The sequence below is a fragment of the Equus quagga genome, chromosome 9 (genome assembly GCF_021613505.1).
Source record: "Equus quagga isolate Etosha38 chromosome 9, UCLA_HA_Equagga_1.0, whole genome shotgun sequence".
NCBI classification, from domain to species: Eukaryota; Metazoa; Chordata; class Mammalia; order Perissodactyla; family Equidae; genus Equus; species Equus quagga.
Window position 1 is genome coordinate 46203898 of NC_060275.1, and position 25993 is coordinate 46229890.

The following is a 25993-nucleotide window of genomic DNA, read 5'->3' on the forward strand; positions in this document are numbered from 1 at the left end:
TTACCAAGTCATTATGAAGCGGACTTAAAATACCTGATGGTAATGCACTTTGTAGTCCTTAAACATACCGTGCGCCTAACAAAACTCAGAAACCTCCACATTTTTGTCTTAGGCGTTCAATACAAAATGTAAAGGTTCTTACTCAACTACACCCAAAGGTCACTATATACTGGCCCCCCAAATTTGACACGGGTGAAGGAGGAGAGCTGGTCTCCAATAAGTCCCAGGATCAGGACACAAGAAATGAGATAACTCACATGCAACAACATCTCCACAGTCTGTCTCTTTTTTCAGTTAATTTGGGGAGATTGTAGTCTTTCACATTACTGTGAGTTTGGTATTAAAAAACAACAAAAAAACTGCCTGGTTCCAGAATAGAACTGGTATGCTCTCTTCCATTTACTTTCATATACTGCAGCCACCTAACAACTACTCCTGGACCTAGTGAGACCCCTAATATTGTAATTTAATTCTTTTAAGGCAAGAGTGGTTTTGAATTCCAGGGTTGAGATAAGGAAAAAGGGACTTACTCTCATTGCCCATTTCCATATTTCATAAACACAAACTCGTAACATAAGAGTGCATTTGTACACCTAAATGCCTAAAGCCAACCAAGGAAGGAAAAGGACAGGAAAAAATAGTATATCACATGTACATACTCATATAAAAACATACACATCTATTATCCCATTAAGAAATATGAATATTAACTTCAATGATCTAAACCAGAAACCATAGCTTATATGATTTAAGTTAACAGTTTTTAAAATAAAATACTTCTCTCTATAACACCCATGAAATCTTGATTATTTCTAGAGCCTTATTTGAGCCTCAGAGCTCCAGGGAAACCAACCCAGGCTGTCTCTTTTGATAACATTTCCCCTGGAACAGACAGTCTTATCAGGTCAATAATCATAAGTCTGCACTTACCAATGTCTAAAATTCTCTTTTGTAATGCTCCAATGAAAAGAAATGGTTCATCTTTACATGACTGAATGAGTGTGCCAACCAATTCAGTGTTTGTTGCTAAGATGCAGGCATTTTCTTCATTGAGGTTGACCCCTGCCATGGAAGTCACATCATTGATGTCATCTTCATTTCTAATAGGAAAAAAAGGTAGCTTTTTGGTGGTGATGGTGGTGGTGTGTACGTATGAGTAATTTAAGAGATCAAGAATCATAGATCTCTCCTTATAACTAAAGACATTATTTTACTCAATTCATCCAAGCAAGAGAAGAACTGAAGAATGGTTTTCCCTGTAAGCCTTTAAAATTAATTGGTGTCTAATCACTACCAGAAAGATGAATCAGAGGCAACTTTGTCTTCTAGTGCCCATCGTTCCCTGTCTCAGTTTAGTAAACGAGATACACTAAAAGAGATCTGGAAGTTATACTAAGTTATCCACAAATCCCCTGCAATGAAAGACAAAAAAATTAAAACAGATTTCTTTGTTTTCATCCAACATGATTAAGAGCTCCTCAGATTTCCCCAGTGCACTCCACTGTTCACCGAAGAGCAGGAGAAATCCCCAGGTCCTGAAAGGTTGTACCCATATAAAGGCCCTTGAGAAGGCTTCTTGACTAGCTAGTGTGAAATGAAACGGTTAAAACTAGTTTTGCTTTTCTGCTTCAGACTTTTCGTGCACTCCAATTGTACCATTTGAATTTATAAATCACATCCTTGAGCAAATGGCTGCAAAGGGCCTATATTTAAAATATACAATAATGTACACATACATGTAAAAAGACAAACATATAAAACACAAAATATGTTTGAGTTCCTTGCATTTTACTTGCAAAACTAAATAGTTGTTTTATGTCATAGAATTGATACATAGCTACAGTACTAAGATAAGTACATATGTTTAAGGGTAGAGAAGAGAGAGAGAAAAGAAATACTAAAATTTTCTGACAATATTCTTATTATCATATGTAATAATAAGCACATTACTGATCATAACTCACATACCAGCGCACAACATAATTTACACAAACATGATTATATTAAACAGATGTTGTTGCTCTTTATTGAATAGGCCAAATGGTATATCACCTCTCATGTCAATAGATTTAAATTATGAACCTCTCTGTGATAATGCACTTGTGCACAGAAAAGGGAAATAAATTATAATCGTCAAGCAGTCAAGAAATGAAGCCCTCTAGTGTTCAACTTTAAAAAGCAGCACATTAGGAGTGAAGGGAAAAGGGCCCATGTTCAAATAAACAAGAAATTCAAAGTAAATGAAAGAAAGTAAAATGCTAGACACACCAGTTGAAAGTGAAAAGAAAGAACAATGGTCTTACAATCTGGACAGTATATTTAAAAGACTAACTTTAAAAGGTATGTCTCTGCAATGAGGAAAAGAAAAAATTTAAAAATTAGTATCTCAAACCACGAACTGAAACATGCACTATAAATAAACTAAACAAAAACGGTTGGACTGCCGGCCTAGTGGCGTAGTGATGGCCCAGTGGCATAGCGGTTAAGTTCACGCACTCTGCTTCATTGGCCCGGAACTCACCAGTTCGGGTCTTGGGTGTGGACCTAGACACCATTCATCAAGCCATGCTGTGACGGCATCCTTTATACAAAATAGAAGAAGACTGGCACAGATGTTAGCTCAGGGAAAGAAAGAAAAGAAAGAAAGAAAAGAATGGTTGGCCTCCACCTTATCAAACGTCACAGAGGTATTGTTAGAGGTACGGGATGCTGAGAATGGTTCTAAGAATCAATTTGCCACCTATGTAAATAAAATAGTATTTCCAAAAACATTCTAAACATTTAAACATCTAAAGTGTAAGAATGGTAGAAACTATAAACCTAAAGATGGACCAAGATCTGAGTAAAAAAAATTTTTTAAAGGTCTGAGCAAAAAAGCTTTATTAAAAAACCAAGCATCAGGGCTGGCCCCGTGGCCAAGTGGTTAAGTTCATGCGCTCTGCTTCAGGAGCCCAGGGTTTCACCAGTTCAGATCCTGGGTGTGGACCTAGCACTGCTCATCAAGTGGTGCTGAGACAGCGTCCCAGATGCCACAACTAGAAGGACCCACAACTAAAATATACAACTATGTACTGGGGGGATTTGGGGTGAAGAAGGAAAACTAAAAATATAAAAAAGGAAAAAATCTGAAAAAAAAAAAAAAACAAAACAACCCCAACTATCAATAGAATGAAAAGACAAGCCATAGGCTGGCAGAAAATATTTACAAAAGACATCTGATAAAGGATTGTTATCCAAAATATACAAAAAACTTTTAAAACTCAGTAATAAGAATGCAAACTGAAAAACTGAAAAAATGAGCCAAAGACCTAAAAGACACCTCATCAAAGATAAATGATGGCAAACAAGCATGTGAAAAGATGCTCCATATCCTTCGTCATTAGGGAAACGCACATTAAAACAACAATGAGATACCACTGCATACCTATTAGAATGGCCGAAATCCTGAAGACTGACAACACCAAAGGCTGATGAGGATATGGAACAACAGGAACTCTCATTCACTGCTAGTGGGAATGCAAAATGATAAAGTCACTCTGAAAGACAGTTTGGTGACTTCTTACAAAACTAAATATATTTGTACCACATGATCCAGCAACGACCCTGCTCAGTATTCACCTAAAGGAGTTGAAAATTTACGTCCACACAAAAACCTGTACACAGATGTTTATAGCAGCTTTATTCATAATTGCCAAAACTTGGAAATAACCAAGATGTCTTTCAGTAGGAGAGTGGCTAAATGGTGGTATATCCAGATAATGGAACATTACTGAGCGCCAAAAAGAAATGAGATATCACACCACGAAAAGACGTGGAGGAAACTTCAATGCATATTACGAAGTGAAGTAAGCCAATCTGAAAAAGCTACGTATTGATGATTCCAACTACATGATATTCCGGAAAAGGCAAACTCTGGAGACAGGAAAAAGACCACTGGCTGCCAGGGTTAGTGGACAGGGAGGGATGAACAGGCAGAACACAGAGGAGTTTTAAGGCAGTGAAACTACTCTGTATGATACTATAACGATGGAAACACATCATTACACATTTGTAAAAACCCATGAAATGTACCACACCAAAAGTGAACCTTAACATAAACTATGGATTTTGGGTGATAATGATATGTCAAGGCAGGTTTTTCGATTGCAACAAATGGCCCACTGTGGCGGGGGATGTTGATAATGGGGGAGGGTACGCATGTGTGAGACTAGAGGGAATTCTCTATAGCTTCTGATCAATTTTGCTGTGAACCTAACTGCTCTAATAAACAAACTATATTTTTTAAAAAGGCCAAAAACACATCAATGAAAAGTCAGTTCACTCCAAAACAGAATCCCAACCAGCTACTTAATATCTTTAGGACTCAAATTTTTCCTCCTCTGAAAAGCAAATAACTTAGATTAGGTGTTTTCTAAGGTCCCTCTCAACCACGTCAAAGAATGAGGCAGCTTTCTTTGACTTGATACAGAAAAATTGCCAAGGGTACTGTGAAGTGAAACAAAACAAAACAAAAACAAAAACCAAGGTACAGAATACACTGCATCTTGAAAAAGTACACACACACACATACACACTTATAGGGGCACAACATGTCTCTGGAAAGATACATGACAAGTTTTCCCCTAGAGAGGGAAACAGGGAAGCAGGGATACGAAGAAGACTTATTGAATACCATATTATACTCCTTTCTATTTTTGACTGTTGTACTATGTATATGGATTATCCAATCAGAATGATTAGTGATATTTTTAAAAAGTAGTAACTAAACAGAGAAAGGAAACTGGAGATACAAATTTGATGAAGTTTAGACATATACCCTTGTCTTTCCTTTAAAAAGAAAATCAGAATTGTTTAAGGTATTCAAAACACGGCCTTTACACACATGCACACAACACTGAATGTTTACAATCTGAGATGTGTGCCAGGTACACAGGTCCTGTAAACTGCAGCTTGCTTCCACAGGACGGTCCTGCATAACCCCTGCTGAGATCTCAGACACAGGCTGCAGAGACCAGTACCAGGCCTACTTACTACCAGGATCTAGCACAGTACTAGAATTGAATAGAATTCATAAATGAAGAGACAGTCCATGATTTTAGAATCTTCTTGCAGTCTTTCTCTGAAATAAGCAGGGAACTAACAGTCCAATAAAATTTGTTCTTGCCTGCCTTCCCTCCTCCTATTTGGCCCCAAGCTGAACACAGCTCCCTCTAGTACAGCTGCTAGTTGCTATGGTTACAGAGGCAGCAGGAGTAGAGGAAGACCCAACTGAGGAAAGAGGAAAAGGTGCCACAATAAACAGCACCCAAGCCATTTAAAACTTCCTCTAGGAAAGGAGCCAGACTGAAGGAAAGCAAGACAACACGGCTAAAATAGGTCAGGGCAGTAATAAAGGCTTTGATGTTGAAGCATATTTGTGATTCTACTTTGGTTTTAATTTTAAAGGGAGAAGAAAGTCAGAATCTCCGAACCACGCTTTCAAGTCTTCCAGTCTAATATAGTGTCTTTTGATGAAGGCACTGTGAAAGATAATCTGTTTTGTTTTAAGAGATATACAAAAAGGAAATTTAATAGTGCCTCAGTAGGAAAAGTCTTCCAACTCAAGATTCTGTGGGGTGTAATAAGGTATTGTGCAAAAAATTAAAGAAGTATTACCCAATTATCATTAATGCCTTGCATTCTGGCTTCTGAAACTGATCCAATTCTTTAGCTTTTGATAAAGTCAACCACTGCTCATGCCTGTCTTCTTAAATCTCTTCCAACCTCTTAAGATCTATAATAGCACCAGACTAATTCTTCTAAAGTAGAGTGAATCACGTTACTTTCCTGTTCAAAAACCTTTCATGTTCCCATGAACTCAACCTGATATTCAAGGCCTTCCAGGTAATGACCTACCTTAGGACTCTTCTTTCCCATTACTCGCTATCAAATGGTTCCCACTGATTCTGGCCTTTGCTCAGGCTATTCCCTTCTTGTTCTAGTCTTCAACTCCTCTTGCTTTTTATCTTTCAGTTGCCAAAGCCTTATCTATATCCCAGGCCTACTTCAAATGCCTACTTTAGAAATGCTGGTTTGTTTTTATACTTTTAAAGCATTTGTCCAATTGCTACAACTTTTGAACTTCTGAGCAGGTTTTGTCTCTGCTATGGTAGAGTCTTACTCTGTCTTCTACTCTAATAATCAATATATTTGGCTTAAACTCTAACTCGACTAATTTTATTGATCTTATTAATCATCTTCATCACCTACTGTTCCCAGTAGAGCAGTACACAAATGGTACTGAAATAGTTGAGGAATTTCTATGTGCTCAGAACGGTGTGCTGTTTATCTTTTACCAAGTACTGGGAAGTAGAAGAACAGTGAGTAAAAATGAGGAGGCTTCTGAGTCCAACTGCTTAGCACAGAATCCCAACTCCGCCACTTAATTATCTATGTGAAATAAGATTAATTAACCTCTCTAGACCAGCATCTTCAGTAAAACAAGAACAACAATAGTCCCTAATCCTAAAGTAAGGATTGAAGGAAGTAATTTGTATCATGGAAAAAGGAATTACCTTAATGCATAAAGAGCTCCCATAAATAACTAAGGAAAAGACCAACAATCCAATGGAAAAACAGATGAAGCATATGAATCTTCAGTTAAGAGTAAATTTTAAATGATTCAAATACAAGATATTCTACCCCACTCAGAAGAGAAATATAAGATATAATTTTTCACCTGTTGAATTGGAAAAAAATCTTTATAGTTCACCAGAACACGTAGAAATTTGCTATCTTAAGTTTTGTTGCTCAGAGTGTAATTTATTTATTTATTTAAAGATTGGCACCTGAGCTAACATCTGTTACCCATTTTCTTTTTTTTTTTCCTTCTTTGCCCCAACCCCCCCCAGTACATAGTTGTATATTCTAGTTTCTAGGTCCCTCTGGTTGTGCTACGTGGGATGTCTTCTCAGCATGGCCTGATTACGGATGCTATGTTCGAGCCGGGGACCTGAACCAGCAAAACCCCGGGCGCTAGCAAACTAAATCACTTGGCCACAGGGTTGTCCCCAGAGTGTAACTTGTTAATAGAACCTCCATGGAGAGTCATTTGATATATCTGATAATTTAAAATGAATAAGCTGCTCTTTCCAGAAATCATGCAAAATAATAGTCACTGCAGCTTTGCTTTCCTAGTACAAAATACTGGAAACAACCTAAATGCTCATCATTATGTAACTTTGTCAAAAATAACAAATCACAAGAAATATGTACTGATATAGGACCATCTCTAAGATTTATTAGTACTAAGTTGTAAAAGCCAAAATGTAGGGGCTGGCCCTGTGGCTGAGTGGTTAAGTTTGCTGTCCCACTTCAGTGGCCCAGGATTTCACAGGTTGAGATCCTGGGCCAGGACATGGCACCTCTCATGAAGCCATGCTGAGGTGACATCCCACATAACACAACCACAGGCACTCACAACTCAAATATACAAGTATATACTGGGGGGCTTTGGGGAAAAGAAGGAGGAAAAAAAAGAAAAAAAAAAAAGAAAATTGGCAACAGATATTAGCTCAGGTGCTAATCTTTAAAAAAAAAAAAAAAAATCTAGGGGCTGCCCACGGCTGAGTGGTTAAGTTGGTGCGCTCTGCTTCAGTAGCCCAGGGTTTCATTGGTTCGGATCCTGGGAGTAGACCTAGCACTGCTCATCAAGCCATGCTGAGGCGGTGTCCCACATGCCACAACTAGAAGGACCCACAACTAAAAAGTATACAACTATGTACCGGGGGCTTTGGAGAGAAGAAGGAAAAATAAAATCTTTTTTTAAAAAAATCTAGGGCCTGCCCAGTGGCACAGTGGTTAAGTTTGCATGTTCCACTTTGGTGGCCCAGGGTTTGCTGGTTTGGATCCCGGGTACAGACATGGCACTGCTTGGCAAGCCATGCTGTGGTAGGCGTCCCACATGTAAAGTAGAGGAAGTTGGGCACAGATGTTAGCTCAGGGCCAGGCTTCCTCAGCAAAAAGAGGAGGACTGGCAGCAGATGTTAGCTCTGGGGTAATCTTCCTCAAAAAAAAGAAAAAAAACCTAAAAAAACCAAAATGTAAAACACGTATTGTATACTAGCATCTGTATTGAAAAGATTCTATCTAGAAAGATACACAAGAAACTACTAACAGTGGTTAGCTCTAGCTTGGGAACCGGCGTACCAGAGGGAAAGAGAAGCAAGGGAGAACCTTATTTTCCCATGGTATATCCTTTTGAATTGTATCTAAAATGATTGTATTACCTAGTCAAATAAATAAATAATTTACTTAAAAAATATAAACAAAAAATTTTACGTTAAGATCAAGTTCTTCCCTTAGATTATTAATCCCTACTAAAATAAGTTTGCCTTCAATATTCTTTGTCGTCATTCTCAGGCACAACCTCTCCACTTTACCACAGCCAATATGCAAACTCACACAACACCCTGCTTATCCCTCTTCCTATGCCTTTTTGGAAGTTATCTTTCTCATGGGAAATTCCCTTTGCCTTTCTTCTTCTTAACTCAGCATACTGCAGTATTTCTCAAACTTAAATGATTTTAGGAACCACTTAGGAACCTATTTCAAATGCAGGTCTCACAATGATTAACACACACTCACACAGCACCTACAATTCTCATTCAGTGCGTCTATGATGGAGACCAGAAACCCAGAGGTTTTTAACAAACATACTAGTTGACTGTGATGCAAACAGTCTGTGGACCACACCTGGCAAAACTGAACTATAAAAATTAAGAGTACCAATTCTAGACTTAAGGAGACCGAGGTTTCAGTCCTTGTTCTGCCAAGTATTAAAACGATGACTGTAAATAAGTTTCTTCCCATCTCTATTCATCAATCCCCTTATCTGCAAACTGAAGATGAAGACTGTAGCTATCATGTGATTGTGAATGAAAACTGTATTAGAAACTAAAAATATTAATTCATTACAAAATAATAAAACTACATATAAACATAAATAACATTTTTATGGAAAACTAACAATACCAAAATTAAAAAATAATTAGAAGACTGGCATTGTTTTCTATTTTTGCAAATCTCTTTAAAACCCGTTGGTCTTCTTCACTTTGAATGGACCTTTCACTGATGCGTGGTTTTGTAACATCATGTGTTGGTAATTTGGAAAATACTGGTTCACTGAGTGATACAGATCTTCCAATTTAGACTCATTATACATAATCCAAAATTACATGTTAATATCTGTACCAATCTGATCAGAAAATCTAAGTATTGAGAAGTTGCTAAGCTCATGGAGTGGACACAAGTTTTCCAAAATTTTAATTTTTGCTTGAAAAGCTCAAACTTTATCATCATTGGCAAAAAATACTGAGAGTTATTTTCCCTAAAGAGATAGGCTCAGTTTTTCCATTTTCACAAAAACATCTGTCAAATTCCCAAGTCTAAATAACTGTAGTTTGTCAGTCGTTCTTTCAAGTAAAAATGATGCTCTATGAAAAGAGCAGTTAGCTCAGCTTACAACTGAAACACAAGCAAAGGTACTTGTCTTTGAGACAACCATGAACTTCGGCATGCAGCAGAAGAGCTTTATGCAAACTTTCCATTTCGTCACACAGAATACTAAATAGGTGTTTACTCAAGGGTCGAGACTTAATAAAAATAAGAAAGTGTACTGCCTTATTAAAAACACTTTTTAAAAAAACTAGCTTCTTTCCTTTTATTTATTGTGAGTGTGTGAGGGTAAAGAATTAACAGCTACTGTATGTAGTATCAAGTGCTCTGCCTTGATCAACGCTAAGGTACCAGCCGTTTTACCATTGTGGCTTTTGAATCAACACAAATAACATACTGAAAAAGGCAAATAACATCATGATGATGATGACGATGATGAAAACTGTTTTGAGCTCGCAACCTCTCTGAAAGAGTTTCAGTTTCAAAACTATTTTCCGTAGACCACATTTTGAGACCTGCTAGTCTGTACTTAAAGTCCTAAACCTATAATGAACATCAGGAATACTATGAGGATTTTAAAAATACAGATTCCTGCTTGGGTCCACTCTCCAGAGATTTCATTCTGGATGAGACCTACAATCAAGAATTTTAGGGGCTGGCCCGATGGTGCAGCACTTAAGTTCGCACGTTCCGCATCTTGGCAGCCCGTGGTTTGCCGGTTCGGGTCTTGGGTGTGGACATGCACCACTTGGCACACCATGCTGTGGTAGGCGTCCCACATATAAAGTAGAGGAAGATGGGCATGGATGTTAGCTCAGGGCCAGGCTTCCTCAGCAAAAAGAGGAGGACTGGCAGCAGTTAGCTCAGGGCTAATCTTCCTCAAAAAGAAAAAAAAAAAGGAATTTTAACAAGTTCCCTGGGTAATCACAAAATTGCTGATCTATACTATATTAGCAAATGTTTACTTATAAATTGTTTCAAAAGTATCTACCAGCCCTTTCCTATATTTATATATTCTCAATAGAATTATTAATCCTGTTAAGAAAGTTTTATTACAAATCATAGCATCATTACTGTTCTCTTGGCTTTGATCCTTCTTGAGGACACTCACGGTATATAACTAAGATATGCTCTATCTCCTGCCCAGGTAACTTCAACCTCTGCTCCATGGCGAATCTACCTGTAATGTCCCACCTCCCTGGTTCATCTGGCATGTAAGTACAAACATAATTTTCCCTAAATAGCATTTTACTATGACGAATCTGGCTGAAATCTTTGAAAGACTTCATAATCTCATCTCCAAGTCTTCATCCACATGATTTCCCTTTGAGGAATGTTTAAGAACCTAATTTCTTTTTTTTTTATTTTTTATTTATTTATTTATTTATTTTATTATTATTATTATTATTTTTTATTAATGTTATGATAGATTACAACCTTGTGAGATTTCAGTTGTACATTTTTGTTAGTCATGTTGTGGGTACACCACTTCCCCCTCCGTACCCTCCCCCCACCCCCCCTTTTCCCTGGTAACCACCGATCAGATCTCCTTCTCAATATACTAATTTCCACCTATGAGTGGAGTCATATAGAGTTCGTCTTTCTCTGACTGACTTATTTCGCTTAACATAATGCCCTTGAGGTCCATCCACGTTGTTGTGAATGGGCCAATTTCGTCTTTTTTTATGGCTGAGTAGTATTCCATTGTGTATATATACCACATCTTCTTTATCCAATCATCAGTTTCTGGGCATGTAGGCTGGTTCCACGTCTTGGCTATTGTAAATAATGCTGCGATGAACATAGGGGTGCAACGGACTCTTGAGATATCTGATATCAGGTTAAGAACCTAATTTCTAACAAGATCTAGCATAAGGCAACTCTTCCAAGAAGACTTTTTGGCTGCATTTTAACCCTAGATTTAGAGCTAATCTGGGCACAGCTCACACGGATGCTTCTCTAACTGCTTCATCTTTCCAAGCTGAGAGTTAGTCATCAGAGACTATTTTCTCTCTCTTTAATTCCCTGCTCTGGAACGATTAACCATAAATATTATGTCATATATTACATAACCAATATATATTCTTGATATACTTGTACCTCTAAGGACAAACATGATGAAACAATGAATTACACATGAAGCAAGGTAGAACACAAGTTTAATGAACACTAAAGAATCCGATTCCTGCAATATGAAAAAATGGACATGAAAATTGGTGGAATAATACTCTTTATGCAAACAGCATATAACCTTGTCCTGTATTATTTTCTAAAAGTGTCTTTTAAAGCAAATTTTTAAAAATCACGCCACACCCCTAGCTGTTAAAATATCTTCACTAACAGAAGTAATATATATATATGCATTATTCATCCATAAATATTTTACTTCTCTCTAAAATAAAAAGACTCTAAAAAAGAACCCACCTTAATCATAAAGCATTATCACACTTTCAAAAACTTAACAATAAGTCCTTACCATCATCAAAATAGTCAGTTTAAATGGGGTTAACTATACAAATATGCAGAGGTACTGTAATATTTGTCCTTTCTGATTCTGAATATAAAGAATAAAACACAAATCTCTGGCACCCTCTGGTGTTTAAGCACTATATCGCTTCTCTCATTCATCCCAGGTATACTGACAAGCAGAATAGAAAATATGACTTCCTTAGTGGAAAAAGGCCACAAACAAAAAACTTTTTTTCAGTTAAACGGGTAGTTTTGAAAAAGTAGACAGCTACCACTCTGTTATTAAACCTCATCCAATTAAGTCAAGACAAGACCTAATGCCAAATACTAATACCTCCTCTTATTGAACAAAAAAGTCAACATCAAAGTCTATTTTAAGCTTCATTTTAACAGTAACTGAAGTGATATTAAGTATCTAAGAAAGCAAACAAATAAAAAAAGACATCACTATAAAAAGGTACACATAAAATCACCTATGACCCAAATCACTAGAATTATACAAAATGAAGTGTATCTTCATGCAAAATAAAAGATATCTTAAAAATTAGCTAAGATTATAGATACTCCTGTTCTCTTTTTAAAAATCAACATTGCAACAAATATTTGAATGCTTAAAATGAATCAAGCATTGTCTTAAAATTATGTATACAATGGTAAATAAAAGTTGTAAACGCTCACAGAGATTTAAAAAGGAGTGGAAAACACAAAGAAAGGTAAACAAATAAATGAATAGGATAATTTTAGATAAGTGCCCCAAGACACTGGATGTGACTGAAGTTAGCCAAGCAAAAGCTCTTTAAGGAGACAACTTTGAAACTGGAATAAGAAGGACCAAGCAACATGAAGAGTGGCAGACAGAAAGTCTAGGGAATATCACATCTAAAAACTGTACAATGGGAACATGACTAGTGGGTTTGAAGAACAGAAAGAAAGAGAACAAAGGGCCTGGGTTCCTAACACCATGGAGTGTTCTATCTGCAATGGTTTGCCTACTTTCAGTTTCCGTGAATATGAGAAATAACCTTCTATCTTGCTATGCCACTGTTTTTTAGTTTTTCTGTTATCTATAACCTTACTGAATTTTAACAAATATAACTATGGTTCAAGATGGTTCACATCAAGAAAAAGTCAATTCTCCCCCAAATTAACCTAATCACATAAACTCAATACAAAATTTTCATAGAACTGCCCTGCTGATTCTAAAATTCATGTACAAAAGAAAAATAACAAGTCAAGATACCTTTGATAAAAAAGGAATAAAGAGAGAGGATTTACCCTATCAGATACAAAAACAAATAATGAAGGTATGATAATTGAAAACACAAAAATATTACCATAGAAATAGAACAAAAACATAGCACTAAAATGAAATTCTAGAAATGTACTCTTGTATAAACGAGAATTTATTATAAGATAAAGGTGGCATTTTAAATCAAAAAGGTATGGATTATGAATTCTTTAGTAACTATATTGAGACAAGCAATCCAATTGGAAAAAGTTAATTCCTGCTTCAGACATTTACAAAGATAAAATCAGAATTATTTAAAATGTAAAGGTATATGTGCATATGTGAAGTGTGTGTGTATAGATATCTTAGGAGAAAATATAGGGGCACACCATTATGAGCACAGGGTAGGGAAGGATTTCTTAGAATAAGGTAAAATTCAAAAGCCATAAAGGAAGAGACTGATAAATCTAATACTGTGATTTAAAACCTTTGTGTAATGAAAGACGCTAAAAACAAAGTTACAAGTTAAGCAAAAGATTGCGAGAAAAATATTTACAACATATGCAACAATGAATTACTCTCCAATATATATATCTAAGTCTAGAAAGCAATAAGCACTCAACAGATAAATGAGCAAAAGTAATAAGCCAGAAATTTCCCAAAGAAAATACTAATGGTGACACTTTTGCTGCAGGCAGTAAGTGGACTAGATTTACAGAGGAGAAATTACGTAGCATTATAACTAGACCAGCATAAGACACTTTTATTCCAGTGCTGGGTGCACAGAAGTTGTCAAAAAAGGTGTCAGTAAAAATAAGCAGTGAGCACACTCTGAAGGCAGAAGTGCCTCAGGGGCCAACGCCTGTGGCTAGCACTAGTTCTCGGGCTCTGTTAAAGGACAGAAATCGTATCTGTGCCTGCTAGGTTAAGTCAAGTTCCCTAGAACAGGGCTAAAGTGGTCCCAAGTCAATAGTCGTCCCTGGTTCCCATGAGAACCAGTCACAAATCCTCTCCGAGTATAGCCAAATCAATTTGGGTCTTCAGGTTTACTCTTACTTACCCATCCAATGAGGTTTTTAATCCAACAATTACACTTTTTCACTTGTAAATGTACTATTTGGTTCTTTTTCAAATCTTTGTATTCATTTGTTAATAGGTAATTGCTACTTGCTCATTTGGTGATTCCATATCTTATTTTTAACCATTTTGTAACAATTTTTAATATTGAATACTTGATCATCCAGTGTTTGAAGTCAATGGAGTTCCAAATGTGTTGCTGCTTCCCTGTAATTTGAACTCAGGGTGACTTTTCCTTAGTATGTTTTATCTTCGAAAGTGAACATGTACATGAATACAGAAAACAACACTGACATTTTTTAAAGTGGTGAAAGCCAAATGAAAACAAGTCAATCCATAATTCTAATCTCACTGTTGACATCACTGTATACACAAAAACCTAAAATAGTCTAAAAATTATCAGAAATAAGAACTTGCAAGTCAGTTGGCAAATGATTTTTAACAAAGCCACCTGCATCTGTATATACTAGGAACATAAAAGGCAATGATCAAAAATATTATTTACAAGAGCAGTAAAAAGGTCCTTAGAAATTAATTCAACATATAAATGCAACAAATTGTGTAAACCTTTATAGAAAAAATTACTTCATTTTATTGAAAAATGTTAAAAAAGGCATGTATAAATAGAGATATAAATAATGTTCATAGATAGAAGGCTCAAAATTATAAAGAAAACAGCTGAAGGACATGGACCTATGGACTCAGTCTCATGCCAATTCAAATTCTAGAAGAGATCTTTGGTGGAATATAAACTGATGCCTACATTTATATGCAACAGGAAAATCCCAACAGCAGCCAAGGAAACCAAGAAGAGCAGGGGGGGGGGGGTGAGTACAAGAGTGGGAAAAGGAGAGGAATTAAAGGAGAAGGGGAGGGAGGTAATGGACATGCCTTAACAAATATAAAATTTCTTTTGAAGTTATAGTAAATTGAGTAGTATGCTGTTCGAAATTAATAAACCAGTAAGATAAAATAGAGATAAAAAGAAAGATTAACTAAAAGAAGAGAGGGCCAGCCTGGTGGCATAGTGGTTAAGTTCGTGTGCTCTGCTTTGGCAGCCCAGGGTTTGCAGGTTTGGACCCTGGGCTCAGACCTACACATCACGCATCAAGCCATGCTGTGGCCGTGGGTCCCATATACAAAATAGAGGAAGACTGGCATGGATTTTAGCTCAGCAACAACCTTCCTCAAGCAAAAAGAGGAAGATTGGCAACAGATGTTAGCTCAGGGCCAATCTTCCTCACCAAAAACAAAACAAAACCACAAAAGAACAGATAGCCCAGAAAAGACCCACACATATATGACAGAGGACACATTAGAGATAATCAAGGAAGACTCTTCATTAAAGCGGCTGGGACAAGTGATTACACAAATGGAAAAAAGTGAATCAGGATACCTACCTCACAATATAGGAAAAAAACGAAACCAAAATTAAACTCTGATGACAAAGATTTAACATAAAAGGTAAAACTTCAAAATGTTCAGAAGACTATACATGAGACTATCTTTATAACACCAAGGAGAATGAGTAAGACTTCAATAAGCAATTCATAATAGAAATTGCTAAATTCAACTACTTTAAAGTTAAGAACTTCTGTTCATCAAAATACACCAGAAAGTGAATCGAAAAAAACTAACTCCAACAGGTATTTGCAACACACAAAGTATAAAAAATTACACAAAGACTTCTGCTTCTGTTGTAGACTGTCAGACAATTGTCCTGATAAGAAAAACTACTAAAGCCAGAAAAATTATTTTTAAAAGTTTGTTTGAAGGCAGATTAGTGCCAAGGGAACCACGTCTTGAGGGGTCACAGTCCCAAGAAAAGAGAACCTCACTGAAGGAACCTCAATTTCCTCCATTATGTTTTTCCTCTGGGCATGTACTAATTCTTGATGTGGAACAGGACACAAAGAAGCCATGGAGAGGGCAGTTACTAAGAAGCCAAAAAGCCAAGACAGCATTAGGCAATCTCGTGAGGCTAGAGAGGCAAAAGTTGGAGTTCAAGCCCCTCAAGGCTGCCAAGACTTGAGGGATGAGCCATGATCCTCTAAAGAACTGAGGAACAAAGAAGCAGACCTGACATTAGGTGATGATTTTCCCCTCAAAGCATTTAACATTGAACTCTGCAGAAGAAAAGTCAAAGAGGCCAAGCAAAAAGTTTACGAAAAGCACACTGAGGAGGAGGATTCTTGGAAAATGGGAGAATAGTATGCATCAGAAATCTGGTGTAACTATTTTGCAACTTCTGAGTCTACTGAAAGCTTACAACTTTCAGGGGAAGGCTTTGAAGGGAAACTGTGGTCGATTTTGGTCCAGTTCAGCTGTTAGTTTGATAGGAGCTACCCACCCCCACCCAGGGGCAGAAAACCATGCCCTGTGTATTGGAGCAGTTTGCACACAGCTTGTGGGAGCTAGAGTGGGCAAAAAAAGCCTGTCCTCCAAATATCAGAAATAGGCACTCTGATCACTGATTGTTGCTTCTGATCTCAGAGGTACAGACAATGAGGTGGGTGGGCGTTGTTGTTGCAACTCCTCCCTTTGTTCCAAGCCCCTCAACCTGCAGCCAAAATGACTTCCAGGGCATTTTAAAGGGCAGTCCCCCTTTTCCCTCATCCCCCCATTTTGCTCTACCACTTTTGGAGGCCAGACATGAAAGACTAGGACATTCAAAGGCAAATGGGTATATGGGGAAAATGATAAAGTCACCATGCATGCCCAGATAAGTATATTCTAATTCTAAGTCCTTCTAGTTCTTTTATGTAAGCCATTGCCACAGCACGGCTCCTGACATATGAATCGTGTGGTTCTGCGCCTGGGAACTGACCCCAGGCCACCAAAGAGGAGCCTGCTGAACTTTAACCACTAGGTAAAAGGCAAAAGCTAAGAAAAGATCTGAGAAAATCTGAAGTTTATACCTCAGGATGATTCTACACCAATTAAAGAAAAAGACCCATAAAACAGCAAACCCTGGGGAATGGGAAGATTCTAATTTCCAGTTACCACATTATTAGATTCAAATGTCCAGTTTTTGACAAAAATAAATCACAAGACATACAAAGAAAAATGAAAGCATAGCCAATTCAAAGGAAAAAAATCCACAGAAACTGTCCCTCAAAAAGACCTGAGGATGGGCTGGCCCCGTGGCCGAGTGGTTGGGTTCGCGTGCTCCGCTGCAGGCGGCCCAGTGTTTTGTTGGTTCGAATCCTGGGCGCGGACATGGCACTGCTCGTCAGACCACACTGAGGCAGCTTCCACATGCCACAACTAGAAGAACCCACAACGAAGAATACACAACTATGTACCGGGGGGCTTTGGGGAGAAAAAGAAAAAAATAAAATCTTTAAAAAAAAAAAAAAAAAAAAAAAAAGACCTGAGGATGGATGTACTAAACAAAGACTTTAATACAACTGTTTTAAAAGATGTTCAAAGAACAAAAGGAAGATATGGGGAGAGTCAAGAAAATGATGTGTGAACAAAATGGAAATATCAATAAAGAGATACAAAACCTAAAAAGAAATCAAAAAGAAATTCTGAGACTGAAAAGTACAATAACTGAAATGAAAAATTCACTAAAGAAATTCAAAAGTGGATTAAAGAAGGCAGAAGAAAGAATCAGTGAACTTGAAGACAGGAAAATGGAAATTATTGAGAGTGAGGAACAGAACAAAAAAAGATTGGAAAAAAGTGAACAGAGCTTACGATACCTGTGGGACATCATCAAACAGTCAAACATATGCACTGTGGGAGTCCCAAAAGGTGGAGAGAGGAAAGGGCAGAGAGCATATTTGAAGAAATCATGGCTAAAAATATCCCAGATTTGAAGAATGTCATGAATATAAACATCCAAGAAGCTCAACAAATTCCAAGTAACATGAACTCAAAGAGATCCACGCAGAGACATATTATAATCAAACTTTCAAAAGACCAAGAGAGAGAGCCAGCCCAGATGGCCTAATGGTTAAAGTGCAGCAAGCTCCATTTCAGCAGCCTGGGTTCAGTTCCCAGGCACAGAACCACACCATTTATATGTCAGGAGCCATGCTATGGCAGAAACTTACATAGAAGAACTAGAAGAATTACAACTAGAACGTACAACTACATACTGGGGCTTTGGGGAGGGGAAACAAAAAAAGAGAGGAATATTGGCAACAGATGTTAGCTCAGGGAAAATCTTTCCCAGCAAAAGACAAAGAGAATTTTGAAAGCAGTGAGAGAGAAGTGACTTATCACACACAAGGGATGCTCAATAAGATTACAAGTAGATTTCTCATCAGCAACTTTAGAGGCCAGAAGGCAGTGGGTTGATATATTCAGACTGCTAAAAGAAAAAAAAAATGTCAACTGGGGCCAGCCTGGTGGCATAGTGCTTGGGTTTACATGCTCTTCGGCAGCCCAGGGTTTGCAGGTTTGGATCCCGGGCACAGACCTAGCACCACTTGTGAAGCCATGCTGTGGTGGTGTCCCACACAAAATGGAGGAAGACTGGCGTAGATGTCAGCTCAGGGCCAATCTTCCTCATGCACACAAACACAAAACCCAAAAATGTCAACCAAGAATTTTCTGTCTGGCAAAACTGTCCTTCAAAAGTGAAGGAGAGGGGGCCGGACCAGTGGCATAGTGCTTAAATTCACACGATCCACTTCAGCAGCCTGGGGCTCATGGGTTCAGATCTTGGGCATGGACCTACTTGCTGCTCATCAAGCCATGCTGTGGTGGAATCCCACATACAAAATAGAGGAAGACTGGCACAGACGTCAGCTCAGGGACAATCTTTCTCAAGCAAAAAGAGGAGATTGGCAAGAGATGGTAGCTCAGGGCCAATCTTCCACACACACAAACAAAAAAAAAAGTGAAGGAGAAATTAAGACATTTCAGATAAACAAAACCTGAGAGTTCATTACCACTAGACCTGCCTTGCAAGAAATACTCAAGAGAGTCCTCAGGGTGAAATGAAAAGACACCAGACAGTAACTTGAAGCCCTATGGAGGAATAAACATTGGGGATGGCCCTGTGGCATGATGGTTAAGTTCGCATGCTCTGCTTTGGCGGCCCAGGGTCCACAGGTTCAGATCCCAGGCACAGACCTAGGACTACTCGTCTGGCCATGCTGTGGAGGCATCCCACATAAAACAGAGCAAGACTGCCACAGATGTCAGGTCAGCAACAATCTTACTCAAGCAAAAAGAGGAGGATTGGAACAGATGTTGGCTCGTGGCTGACCTTCCTCACAAAAAAAAAAAAAAGAAACGAAAAGAAATAAAGATCTCAATAAAGGTAAATACATGGGCAATTATAAACGCTACTATTATTTTAATAGTTTGTAACTGCATTGTTTGTTTTCTATGACTTAAGAGACAAATACAATTTTTTAAAAAAATTATTAGTCTAAAAGCTAGACTATTTTAACTTTGGTTTGTAAATCCACATTTTGCTTTCTACATAATTTAAGAGACTAATGCATTTAAAAGATTATAAATTTATGTTTTGGGGCACACAAAGTATAAAGATGCAATTTTCCAACATCAACAACTGAAAGGAATGGGGACAGAGTAGTAAAGGGGCAGAATCTTTATACATTATTAAAGTTAAGCTAGTATAATTTCAAATTACACTGTTCTAACTTTAGGATGTTAAACCAACTCCCCATGTTAACCACGAAGAAAATACCTACAGAAGATACACAAAAGGAAAGAAGAAAGGAATTTCAACAATTTCACTGCAAAAAAAATCAATTAAACACAAAAGAATACAGTAATACAGGAAATGAGGGACAAAAAAGCTATAAGGCATATAGAAAACAAATAGCAAATGACAAAAGTTAAGTCCTTCCTTATTGGTAATTACTTTAAATGTAAATGGATTGAACTTTCCATTCAAAAGACAGCACTTGGCAGAGTGGATAAAAACACGTGATCCTAATATGGGCTGCCTACAAGTGAATCACTTTAGATTTCAAAACAAACAGATTGAAAGTGAAAGGATTGAAAAAGATATTCCATGAAATAGTAACCAGAAGAGAGCATGAGTGAGTATACTAATATCAGATATAATAGACTTTGAATCAAAAAAGGTTACAAGAGATGAAGAAGGACATTATATATTAATAAAAAGTTCAATATAGCAAGAAGAGAAAATAATTATAAATATTTACACATCTATTAATAGACCAGCAAAATGTATGAAGCAAAAATTGACATAATTGCAGGGAGAAACACATAGTTTTGCAATAATAGTTTGAGATCTTAATACTTCAATACCGTACTCTCAATAACGAACAGAACAATCAGACAGAAGATAAGCAAGGATATAGAGGAATTAAACAACACAATAAAAAAGGGATGTTTTTAACAGATCAGGCCCACATTATGAGTAGTATTGGAGGGTGGAATGCTAGAGGTAGGCATTGCTGAGACATCTCTCTCACATGGTATATAACCAACGTGCTTGACGGAACAGAACCAGTTTTAGATTTACCCGAAGGTTCCTTTCATTCAACATCAGCTTGGATTTGATTAGTTTACTTCTAGATATATAAAATTGTAGTACTCACACAAAATTTAAATATAAAAATGCTTTTCACTTCTTTGAGAAAAATGATTCTTCAAAACTATTAACACTATTCTGGACTGTGGAGGTCTGTGCAGTTATAAAGCAGTGTAACTTCCTTTCTCTTATGCTGGTTTCTCAGGGTGCATATAACCTGCCTTTATTATTAGTCATGATTCCATTTTCAAGGTACCTTCAAATGTGCTACTATTTTTATCCTTTTAACATCTGAATGTTGTAAGCAGAAGAGTTAGTTTTGTCTCAGGTTTACAGATGGGAAGAAATAGGATCAAAGGTCAAGGGTTAAATCATACAGTATTGCATGACAAAGCGAGGACTTAAACCCAGATTTTCATATTTCAATTCCAGCCCTGAGTACCTAACACAAAATTGATAGCTGGGTTTTTTTCAATAACCATAAAATAAAATTTTTAAAAAAAAAAGAATGGAGGAAGGAAGCAAGCAAGCAAGATCATCAGGAGTCTACAAACCTCACTAATATACAGCAGTCTGATTTCGAATCCCATCTCTATCAATTCCTATCTGCATAAGTTTGATCAAATAATATAATATTTCTTAAACCTAAATGTCCTCTAAGATACTATGATAGATATGATGATAGTGTCTACCTCACTGAGGTACCGGGAAAAGTGGATGTTATAAAAATTATCTTCTTTAAACAAACACAGGGACAAAGAGAATTATTCAGTGGTTATGGGGGGGAGGGGAGGGTGAGGGTGGGCTCAAAGGGTGAAGGGGTGCACCTATAAGATGACTGACAAATAGTAATGTACAACTGAAATTTCACAATGTTGTAAACTATCATAACCTCAATTTAAAAGAATGATTAAAAAAAACCTTCTTCTTAGCACAGCACCTGGTGCATTGGAAGGACTAAGTAAATATTACTCATAATAGTAATAATTGCCAAGTTATTACTTTTTAAATAAGCCTCTAGACTGAGAGGTCAAAGGAATAGCTAGGACTGAAGATATCTTGATTTCTAAAGAATAATTAAGAAATGCCTCATAACATTCCTGATGGACAAGGCAAAGTTATACCAGAATGTTAACAACTATATATATATACCAAACACATGACTAGTACAAAGCAGATATTGAACTAATATTCACTGAATGGATTAGCAACATGTTGAGAAAAATTAGTATTAATCAGTGTTGGCTAATCCATTAGCATCACCCTTAAAGGCAGACTAGAGTGGCAAGTTTTGTCTTTCACTATTGAATGAAGACACTAATGTCATCTACAAAAACAAAAACAAAATACAATAAACTAAATCTAACAGACACATACATATAGCACATGCTACCCAAACAAGAGCACACATATTCTTCTAATGTGCACCTGGGACAATTTCCAGGACAGAACGTATGTTAGGCCACAAATGAAGTCTCAATAGATTTTAAAAGATAACATACAAAGTGTTTTCTCTGACCACAATGGGTTGAAGTTAGAAATCAACAACAGAAGTAAAATTGTCAAATTAACAAATTCGTAGAAACTAAACAACATAATCTTAAATAATCAATAGATGAAAGAAGATATCACAAGGGAAATTAGACAATACTTAGACACAAATGAAAACAAAAACATAACATATCATAATTTACGAGATTCAGCAAAAGCAGTGGTAAGGAGGAAATTTTAGAGCTATAAATGACATTAAAAACAAGAAAGATCTCATAGTAATAAACTAACCTTACAACTTAAGGAACTGGAAAAAATAAGAACAAACTAAATCCAAAGCTAGCAGAATGAAGGAAATAATAAAAACTAGAGTACAAATAAACAAAAGAGAGAACAGAAAAATAATAATGAAAACAAAAGTTCGTTCTTTGAAAAGATAAAAAGAAAATTGACAAACCTTTAGCTAGACCGCCTAAGAATAAGAGAAAAGACGACTCAAATTACTAAAACCAGAAATGAAAATGGAGGCATTACTACTGATTCTACAGAAATGGAAAGGATTATTAGACAGTACTATGAACAATTACACGCCAAAAAATTGGATAACCTAGATGAAATGAACAAATTCCTAGAAACACAAAGCTTATCAAAACTAAAGATGAATGAACAGAAAATATGAATAGATCAATAATTATCAAAGAGATTGAATCAGTAATCAAAAATCTCCCAACCAAGAAAAGCCCTGAATCTGATGGCTGCACTGTGAATTACCAAAATTTAAAGGAGAACTAATACTGGGGCCAGCCCCATAGTCAAGTGGTTAAGTTCGCGTGCTCTGCTTCAGCGGCCCGTGGTTTTGCCAGTTTGAATCCTGGGTGCAGACATGGCACTACTCATCAAGCCATGCTGAGCTGGCGTCCCACATAGCACAACCAGAAGGACATACAACTAGAATATACAACTATGTACTGGGGAGCTTTGAGTAGAAGAAGAAGGAAAAAAACCAAAAACAAAAAAGAAGATTGACTCAGCTGCCAATCTTAAAAAAATTTTTCTTTTAATTTTAAAAAATTTTTAAAAAAGGAACTAATACCAAATCTCTTAAAACTTTTCCAAAACACTGAAGAGGAGAGGACACCTCCTAACTCATTCTATGAGACCAGCATTACCATGATACCAAAGCCAGACAAAGATACTCTATGAAAACTACAAACCAATATCCCTCATGAACACTGGCATGAACATTAGGAACATTCCTCAACAAAACACTGACAAACTGAATTCAGCATAATGAGGATTATACACCATGACCAAATGGGATTTATTCCTGGAGTGCAAAGATGGTTCAATACAAAAAAATTGATCAATGTAATACACAACATTAATGAAATGAAGGAAAATAATCACTGATAATCTCAACTGATGTAGAGAAAGAATTTTCCAAAATTCAACACTATTATAAAAACACTCAAAAAATGAAGGAGAGAAGGAAACTACCTCAACATAATAATGCTGAAATATCTTTCGATATATATGAAATACATGAAAAACTCACAGCAAACACCATACTCAATGATGAAAGACTGAAAGCTTTCCCTCCAAGATCAAGAAGAAGACCAAAATGACCACTTTTACCACTTCTATTCAACACAGTATTGGAAGTTCTAGCCAGAGCAATTAGGCAAGAAAAGGAATTGAAAGGCATCCAAATTGGAAAGACAGAAGTAAAACTATCTCTATTCACAGATGACATGATGTCATATATTTAAAAACACTAAAGATTCCACAAAAAAGTTAGAACTAAAAATGCATTGAGCGAATTAGCAGGATACAAAGTCAACACACAAAACCCAGCTACATTACTATACATTAGCATGAAAAATCTGTAAAGGACATTAAAGAAAAAAACAATTCCATTTACAACAGCATCAAAAAGAATAAAACACTTAGCAATAAACTTAACCAAGGAGGCAAAAGACTTGCAGAACGAAGACTACAAAACACTGCTGAAAGAAATTAAAGAAGACATAAATAAATAGAAACACATCCCAAATTCATGAATTAGAGGCTTAATATTACTGAGATGTCAAAATTACCCAAAGTGACCTACACATTCAATGCAATCTCTAACAAAATCCCAATGATGTTTTTTGAAGAAATAGAAAAACTCCTCCTAAAATTCATATGCAATTTCAAGAATAGCCAAAATAATACTGAAAAAGACAAAGCTGGAAGACTAACATTTCCTGATTTCAAAACTTACTACAAAGCCACAGTAATCAAAACAGTGTGGTACTAACATAAAAACAGACATACGGCCAAATGGAATAGAATAGAGAGCCCAGAAATAAACCCTCACGCGTATAGTAAAAGGATTTTTGACAAGAGTGCCGAGACTTTTCAATGAGGAAAGAATAGTATTTTCAACAAACAGTGCTAGGAAAACTGGATATCCACATACAAATGAATAATGTTAGACCCTTACCTAAGTCTATATACAAAAATTAACTCAAAATGGACAAAGACCTAAATGTAAGATGTAAAACTATAAAACTCTTAGAAGAAAACATAATGCAAAAGCTTTATGACATTGGATTTGGCAATAATTTCTTGGATATGACACCAAAGGAACAAGCAACAAAAGAAAATTAGACAAATCAGACTTCAGAAAAACTTAAAAATTTTGTGCATCAAAAGACACTATCAACAGAGTAAAATGGCAACCCACAGAAGAAACTATTTCAAATCATACATTTGATAAGGGATTAAATTACAGAATATATAAAGAACTCCTAAAGCTCAAAAAGTAACTTGATTAAAAAAATACTTGAAATAGTACTTGAATAGACAATTCTCCAAAGAAGATATACAAATGGCCAATAAGATGAAAAAATGCTTGACATAATTTATAATTAGGAAAAGCAAATCAAAACCACCATGAAATACCACTTTACACCTATTAGGATGGCTATTATAAAACAAAACAAAACAGAAAATAAGTGTTGGCAAGGATGTGGAGAAATCTGAACCTTTGTGCACTGTTGATGGGAATGTAAAATGGTACAGCTGCTGTGGAAAACAATATAGTAGTTCCTTAAAAAATTAAAAATAGAATTACCATATGATCCATCAATACCACTTTTGGGTATATACTCAAAAGAAGTGAAAACAAACTTGAAGAGATATTTGCATGTCTGTGTTCACAGCAGCATTACTCACAACAGCTAAAATGTGGAAGCAACCCAAGAATCCATTGACAGATAAATAAGCAAAATGTGGTATATACATACAATGGAATATAATTCAGTCTTTAAAAGGAAGGAAATTCTGACATACGCTACAGTAGGAATTATTCTAAGTGAAATAAGCCAGTTACAAAAAGACAAATACTGTAAAATTCCACTTACAAGAGACACTTAAAGAGTAATCAAAATCACAGAGACAGAAAGCAGAATGGTGGTTGCCTAGGGAGAAGTGAGGAATGGGGAGGTACAGTTTAATAGGTACAGAGTTTCATTTTACAAGATGAAAAGAGTTCTGGAGATGGATGGTGGCATTGGTAGCACAACATTATAAATATATTTAATACTGCTGAACTATACACTTAAAAATGGTTAACATGGTAAATTTTGTTATGTGTATTTCACAATTTTAAAAATTGGAGGAAAAAAAGAATCATGCCATTTTACAACAAAAAAAATAGTAAACTGAGTTTTAAGTATGCCTGAAGTACTCCGGAAATAAAAATTGGGGTTCAGAATCCACCAAAGAAAAGCACCCTAAGTCTTATTTGAAACTCCTGAGGG

General features: G+C 36.4%; 1 protein-coding gene across 1 annotated transcript in view; it reads right to left on the reverse strand.

Moving 5' to 3' along the window:
* The window catches only part of TAF4B (TATA-box binding protein associated factor 4b), a 134992-nt gene that overhangs the window by 63139 nt on the left and 45860 nt on the right, over nt 1-25993 (reverse strand). The window contains exon 10 of the mRNA XM_046670814.1: nt 931-1100. Within this exon, the coding sequence (XP_046526770.1) occupies nt 931-1100 (170 nt within the window). The remainder of the gene's footprint in view (nt 1-930; nt 1101-25993) is intronic.